The 7,666-nt window shown below is 40.4% G+C and overlaps 1 protein-coding gene across 1 annotated transcript; it reads right to left on the bottom strand.

Moving 5' to 3' along the window:
* Positions 1-246: 246 nt before the first annotated feature.
* pex11a (peroxisomal biogenesis factor 11 alpha) lies at positions 247-5,239 on the bottom strand. The gene is made up of 3 exons (XM_076142615.1): positions 4,844-5,239; positions 4,571-4,686; positions 247-1,563 (listed from the first exon to the last, which is right to left on the bottom strand). Exons 1-3 carry the CDS (start codon positions 4,897-4,899, stop codon positions 995-997), a joined length of 741 nt encoding a protein of 246 aa, XP_075998730.1. The 5' UTR covers positions 4,900-5,239; the 3' UTR covers positions 247-994.
* Positions 5,240-7,666: the final 2,427 nt, after the last annotated feature.

The raw sequence follows: 7,666 nt of genomic DNA, 5'->3' as shown, positions 1-7,666 counted from the left end.
TTCACTTTGTTTCCTCAAGAGGGCAGTGTTGCTTTTCTCTCTCTCTCTCTCTCTCTCCTCACATCTGATGAACTTCTGCTGTGCGCACTGCTGTGGGTCCTGAGGAGCAGCTTGAGAACCTGAAGTCATTTACAGGAGCAGCGGTTCTCAATCCTGCTCTTCCTCTCCATCTCTCTGCACCTGCTGAGCCACATCAGATGTGTTGCATAAAAATGAGTTCAGTATCAGTGGACACATGAGATTAAGTGAATATATTAAGACTTTAATCACAAATATGCATGAAGAAAATGCCTTCCAACTACAAAATGAATTTGCATAGATTAATTTGACACAAACAGTGCAGGATTTGGCTCTCAACTCTTAACATCTAACACAATCTGATGTCAGAGTCAAAGTCCAGGCCAGGTCCTTAAAGGCTAAATGAACAATCAATAACAGGAGGGAGGTGATTGAAGATCATTTGAGGTTTGTGAGGAGCTTTTTTGTTAAATCATTGCCATTATTATAATCAAGTTCTATTATACAGTACATTCAAATTTGACAAACACACACAGATCCAACCTATGCACCAAAGTAACCCAATTTGTGAGTTAACACAATACATGACACCTGCTTATTAGTGTATCGCAAGACTGAATCACAACGTGCTTTACTCCAGTGTACCAGCCCGACTCTGACCGGCCCTTAAACCCAGTATTCAAAGAAAACATGGTCTATATTTCTAAAACACCACCGTAAAATCAGTTTATCTGCTTGATCTTGACTGTAAAAAGTATTGAGATTAAGGTACAAAACTTTCCAATCCATTCATCCCCAAAACAGCCAAACCTTTCAGTTACTGCTGGTTTGGCTTTAATGTCAAAGGATACACACTTGTTAGAAAAAGGTGCTGGTGGTTTCTGACTGAAGTTGTTTTTGAGTTCAGGTTAACCTCAATCAGTTCAACCTGTATTTCCTGATTAACCTGACACCCAAAGTCATTCCAGCTTGGTCATCATGGTTTGATTTTTAAACCGGGCTGTGCGAGTGTAACAATCCCAAGCAGCGATGACATCAGACCACAAAAGCCAACCACTCCAGCGTTGGACTTGTAAATACCCAATCTGTCCAAGGGAATGAAAAGATCACATATGTTCTTCAGCGTGTCCACGGCAACAGCAGGGTGCGATTTCAGACTCTCGATCAGCAGATAAACAAACGCGTCCAGCTGAGGAACGACGACTTCAGCCACTTCGGGACTCTCTTCCAGGTGTCGGTTCATTTTCTCCCTGAACTGCTTCTCTCGCGCCTTCTGCGTCATCAACCGGATCGTCACGTAAAGATCCCGGGTCAGACTCATCACCAGGGAGAAAAAGTAGCAGCGAGAGGCGTTCAGGCTCCAGCGTTCCCGGTCGATTTCCCGGATAAGGCCCACGTTCCTGGCCCAGAGTACATTGTCGCAGATAAAGTAGAGGGCGCGGTTGAAGTTGGCCACGGTGAGGCACAGGCACAGCACCGGGTCAGAGAGCTGCACGCTTCGCTTGGCAGCCTCAAAGGAATTCACTGCGTTTCCCAGCCTGAACACTGACAGAGGAGGGAGACAAACAGAACAATCATCAGTGTAATATGAAATGTCAGATGATTATGTCACAGTAGCAGTCCACAGTGGATACAAACTAATAGAGTTGGACGCATTTAAGCCAAATAATCTCTCATGTTATTACACTGAGGGACTGAGCTTATGGTTTGACGCGTTACTCTGACTCAGGCGCTTCCTCGCTACCTCATCTCTACGGACAGCGGCTTCATTGGCTGCATGTACAGAGCCACGAACGCAACATCTGCTCTCACACTGTGAGCCGAAGCAGGTCCCCTCGCATCACACTCAAGATCAACTCTGTTCTCTCCAATTTTGGGAAAAGTAGACGACCTGGTGAGTTTGTGCCGGGAGTTCAGGATCCCTTGGATGTGGTTTCTGGGTTCCTTTCGTACTCCATCGCTGTGTTTCCTTGACCGGAGGCGATACGAGCCCCATTAGTTCCTCAGTCTCCGTTAGAAGGAGGCTGCAGAGGTAAAAACTAGTCGAATCATCTTTGTTTTTGAGGGGGAGTCTAAGATTTAACAGCTTATCCTAGGCAGCCAGAGCCAAAGATCTTTAAGGGCCTAGTGACTGCAGATTGATACAGAGGGGACATAATTAGGCAGCGAGCTGACAAAGGCTTGGCTCTGTGCGAGTCAGCCACCGCCATGATTGAGCTCAGCACCAACGGCAACAATAGGGACGGAGACGGACAAACCCATGGTCTTTATTGTATGACTCCGCTCCAAGGCAGCCGCTCACCCTTCATATCCACAAGGAGCTTACGTCAAGCCTCTGTCTGAAAATTCTCATTTATATTCAAGCCAGAAAAAGTTTCAATAGACGGCAGAGCTGCGTCGTTGACTCTTACGGTTCTACAGATTCTGAAAAGGCTACGGAAAGTAAATTACTAAAATAATTGCTTTAGGACACTGGTTTGATCCCTGGTCTTATAATAATACAGCACCGTACACGTATATGCTCCCCTGCCCTGCAGCACACACACCTGTAGAGCCAGGTTATGTGTGTTTAAGCCAATCAAAGCAGGCTAATCAAGTGTGTTTATAGAGTGTGTGAGGGAGAGTGTTGTGGTTTCACCGACAAGGAATTAATTAGGACATTCAAACTGATTAAAATTCTAAAAAATATCTAGTAATTGCATGAACCAGAATGACTTTATGTTTTAACTGAGAACATTTCTGATTGAAAGACACACAATTGTGCTGTTGCGTCTCCAGCAGTTCACGCTGAGCAGCCAGGACAAACTGAATTGGGTTCTGTACTGATCTGCAACCGTGGGCGACCCACACCCACACACACACACACACAGGTGTCAGAGTGCACTACAGTTTGTATGTAAAGTAATTTTCACACATTTTTTTTAAACAGCCTTATAAATATGTATGTCACAGCATGTGTCACAGCATGTGTCACAGCATGTGTCACAGCATGTGTGCCGTATTTGTGTGTGTGTGTGTGTGTGTGTGTGTGTGTGTGTGTGTGTGTGTGTGTGTTAAGTAGATGGAATATAAATTAAGTGGAGATTGGATCAACTCTGCGGTAGAAACAAATGAAAAAGTGCAATTTTATAGGCTCTGTATTTTTAAACTACTTTTGTCGTTCCTATTCTCCAGTAGATAAACAAAAACATCTATCATCAGTATGAATCATACGCCTTGTGTAACATCTTCTTGCGTAGGCCAATAAATGGCATAAATGAGACAATAATTACAGGAAGAAGACTGGAGGTTATGTCTTTAAAATATGGGAATAGTGAATAATTGAAAATATTCTGCTGGGTGGAGGAAATCCAACAAGTCAAGCTGTTATTAGCCTGAACCTTTCTGCATTATGAGCTTATCCTGGCCTTGGTGAGAAGATATTGACTTTGTTTTGAGTGAAGGCTATACAGAATAGAAATGATTAGCAACAATACCATAGGGCTTCTTTCTGCCAGCATACATGAAAGGAATACGTGCACAGAAATAATGACTGAAATGACCAAGACGTCGCTTCACAAAGAAACCATTTTCTGGTCACAGTGCTGTTATATATTTTAAAGCAGAACAGAACAGATTGATCACAAGCCTCCAGGCAGGATTGTTGCTCAGTGAAGGAAAATATCAAGAGGAAGATATATCTATATATTTTAGTCAGAAAATCCATCAAAGACTTTCATAGATGATAAAAGGGAACAATGGAGCTGACAGAGTGTAGTTTGGTGCAGTTGTTGCTTTAGGTCATCACAGAGCCCCTGAGAGCAAATAGATTTCATTAAGTTTTCAACCAGGGACCCATTAGGGAAGATTATGATGAAGTTGTAGTTGCTTGAAGTTGTATAAGCTTTAATCTACAATGTGTGTTCTTATATATTCTCCAATTACTGAAGCTCAGATTCTTCTTCATATTATTATCATTTATTGCTGTATTGTATATCAGAGCTGACATTAGTTTAGCTTTTATAGCATATTTTCGTCACAAAGTCAAACAAAATCAAAACACACACATATAAACCTTTTAAACTTAGTGTGCAGCTTTATACAGCTATCAGCTCTTCATCTCTTCAAAACACTCGTTACAGCATAAATATGGCAAAGTGCACTCTTAGTCTCACTGCAGGGGCGATAAACAGGCTCATGCATCGGTGAGACGGTGGTAAAACGGGTCATCCATTAACTCGAGTTGGTGGTTCGAGTCTCAGCTCCATTTAAAAGAAGAAGTCGTGATCCTGACTCACAATGTAATGGACATAAACTCAAGTTGACCAAGATTTTATGATGACTTTGTGTGGACTGTAGAGAATTTAGAAATGTTCCTCCATTGTTTCAATTTGTTCTCTCTCTTTGAAATTCCCAGCTTCTCCACCTACTTCACACCTGTGTGTTTGAGGGGAGCAGCTCTTTTTAAACTGCTTCCACTCATGTTTTAACATTCTCCTTATCGTGGTATTGTTAGGTTTGGGGTCTCCCTCATATTGTGGGCGGGGCTCCATAAATCCCAGTTTATACTCACGTTTCCGTCCAGCGCTCATGTTCTTTTCCAGATTTTTCAGTTTTGACACCAGGTCCTCTTTGCCAGAGCTATTTCGTAAGAGATATACAGACAGTGCACACGCATACTGACATGTTCTGAAAGAAAGAAGGGAAAGAAAGAAAGAGAAAGGGAGGGGTGATCACAGTTACTCTCTCATACAACACGTTTTCCCCAAGAACTACACGATGTCCCAGGTCAATTCAACATTCATCAGTAGTAAACATTCTTACCCCAAATAGGCAAATAACTCACCTGAAGACCCGATCTCTTCCTTGGCTTTGACTCGTGAATTTAACAAACGTGTCCATTGTGAAATCGATAGAGAACAAGTTGTTCCAGTGCGGCGCAGGCAGGTTCACACACACGCGCACTCTAATCGGACTGTATGTTAGCCTTTATCAACTTCTCTCTGTTGTGTAAAAAGTATAAAAGTGACGTTAACTGTTCGTGCAAACCACCAAAATCCAGGCAGATTATGCCAACTAGCCACACACTCACATCAAGCAAAGACACGCTGTTCGGCTTTACGTTACACCGAAGCTTTACACACACACACACGTCCACTTGTTTCACTACGGAGAGATTTACGGACGGACCAAACGCCGGAACGGATTTACAATCCGACAAATACATTATAGTTACTATGGTTACTTAAAAACGTACATATTGGTATCACAAAAGGACATTAAAGGAAAAGAAATGCGATTTCAATAGGAAGAGTAGGTACAAGATAATATCTCCATTCTTTTTAATCCAATAAAACAGTGAAGATGATGATATAATAAATAATAATAATGACAAATAAACTCATAATGTCGCAGCCACATAAACATCAACTTAACTATTTATAAATGTTACAAAGTTTTGTTGTGGTGAGTTTGCATGTCTTCTACAACAATAATGACAATAGTCTTATTGCGATGGAAAACTGTATAGTAATATGTAATTACAAGTTGTAGCTGATAGGGGGCAGTGCGGCAGAAAGTGAGTTTCTTTTACTATTTGTTTTTATTGAAGCAAACATTTAACATGTCATGACAGTGCGCATACAGTTATAGGATATTGTGGAGATCATTTTTTATACAGAAAGAGGGGGATATATAGATAGATAGAAAGAAAGAAAGAAAGAAAGAAAGAAAGAAAGAAAGAAAGAAAGAAAGAAAGAAAGAAAGAAAGAAAGAAAGAAGGAAGGTTATATTATTATTATTATTATTGTTGTTGTTAAACTTTTTACGTAGAAAGTGAGTTTTGATGAGATGATAACATTTCTGAAAATGTTTATTTTACTATATCATACTGTGTATTTTCAGAATTAGTATTTATTAAATGATAACAGCGCCGATACAACAACAACAATATTCATAATCATCATCCTCATCATCTTCATCATCACCATCATCATCATTGTCATCGTCATCATCATTATAATCATAATAGCAATAAGCATAATAGTAATAATCACAATCATAATCATAATAATAATATAAATGACATTGTCTTCCATTATTCCACTGAAGGCTTAAAATTATTCAAATTAGTACCAATATAAAAATCTTTGTAGATGAAAATTTGATAATAATGATTTTGGGGCCAAGGGAAAAATCTGACAAAAACACATAAAAAACACATTTAAGCAGCAAAGATTCATTAAATCCATCATCTAAATATCTGTAATTGTGTGTAATGTAATGTATTTCAACAGATGTCGTTTCATTTGTTATCCATTGTGAACGATGTCAGTTAAAATACATTCAGTTTATAATCTGATGACTGAATTTAGTATTTTCTAATGTTCATCATTGTGTGCGTGAAACTCAAAGCTGTTCTAGAGTCGTATAATAAATGATATAAAATACATAACTGTGCATTTGTGGGCAGAATTCTCATTACCAGCTTATGGAACCAGTTTTCCTTGTGCAAGACATGTGTGATGCATGTGTGATTAAAACACATGCACACACACAGAGTGACACTTGTCCTAGTAAACCTGTTGCAGTCCTTAACTGCCTCTGATTAACAGGTTGGCTCCGTGCATGGTTTAGCTCGGCCATCACCGTATCAGTGAGTTAATGTGAGGTCATTGTTAAGCATTTTGGAGTAAAGTGCTGTATAAGTACAGCCCGTTAAACTTATTACCACAATAGAATGTGTGTGTGGGTAGGTAGGTGACGTGAAATGGTCACCTCAATCAAAATGACATTTAGATAATGTCATGGAATGGGTATGAATAATATGAAACACCGCTGGTGTTAATGAAGTGACCTCAAATACTGCAATGACTGTAAATGCCATGTCCTTCAGCACGCAGGAAATACAATTTCAAGAGGCATTTTGAGATTCTGAGCAAGAAAATGTTTCTTTCATTACTATCTATCATTTATAATCCAGTCTTGAACTAATAGATGATCAGCTGTAGAGAGATCTAGCTGTAAAATGGTCCTGTTTTCTTCCTTTTTGCCTTATTAATACTCAAGCCTTCTCCTAGTTTCCCCCTAGTCACCTCAGTCTAACCTCTCACCCCTAACCCAAGCCTCCCTCTATCCGCCGTCCTCCCCCTGCCTCTCCTGCCCCAATTACTATAATTATACAAATGTGACACTAATTATGTTGGGATAGAGTTGTAGCTTAACAGGGAAATGTGAGTATGATTCTTTGGCAATTAGGAGCCTCAATGACCTCGTCAGCCTTCTTGTCTGGCCATCAACCGCTGAGTTTTATGAAGAGTCGTTTGAAATGAGATACAAATAAACAGTGTCTTTTTGTAAATAAGATGGGATGTGTATGTATCCAGTACAGTGGACACCACATATTAGAGTTATTACAGTGTACAATACAATATTTACTTGTGGTCTGGGACGACTCCACTGACCTTATTTCCTGCATTCTCTGCAGAATCACCTCACAGTGCTCAGCTGAATGTGAATGTGAACATGGGAATGGTGCTCATTGCCACTCTGGACAAAAAGACACACGCACGCACGCACACACACACACACACACACACACACACACACACACACACACACACACACACACACACACACACACACACACACACACACACACCACTCTCCA

Source organism: Genypterus blacodes, unplaced genomic scaffold, assembly GCF_046128005.1.
Source record: "Genypterus blacodes isolate CSIRO-AG114 ecotype Tasmania unplaced genomic scaffold, CSIRO-AGI_Gbla_v1 ptg000021l_1, whole genome shotgun sequence".
In the NCBI taxonomy this organism is placed as follows: Eukaryota; Metazoa; Chordata; class Actinopteri; order Ophidiiformes; family Ophidiidae; genus Genypterus; species Genypterus blacodes.
The sequence above is the reverse complement of the archived record's forward strand: the minus strand, read 5'-3'. Positions and strand labels throughout refer to the sequence as shown.

Excerpts from the sequence above, each read along its gene's own strand:
- pex11a (XM_076142615.1), bottom strand. The coding sequence starts at position 4,899 with ATGGACACGTTTGTTAAATTCACGAGTCAAAGCCAAGGAAGAGATCGG. Across the intron at positions 4,687-4,843 it reads GGAAGAGATCGGGTCTTCAG|AACATGTCAGTATGCGTGTG; the intron begins GTGAGTTATTTG and ends TCTTTCTTTCAG. Across the intron at positions 1,564-4,570 it reads CATGAGCGCTGGACGGAAAC|TGTTCAGGCTGGGAAACGCA; the intron begins GTGAGTATAAAC and ends CTCCTCTGTCAG.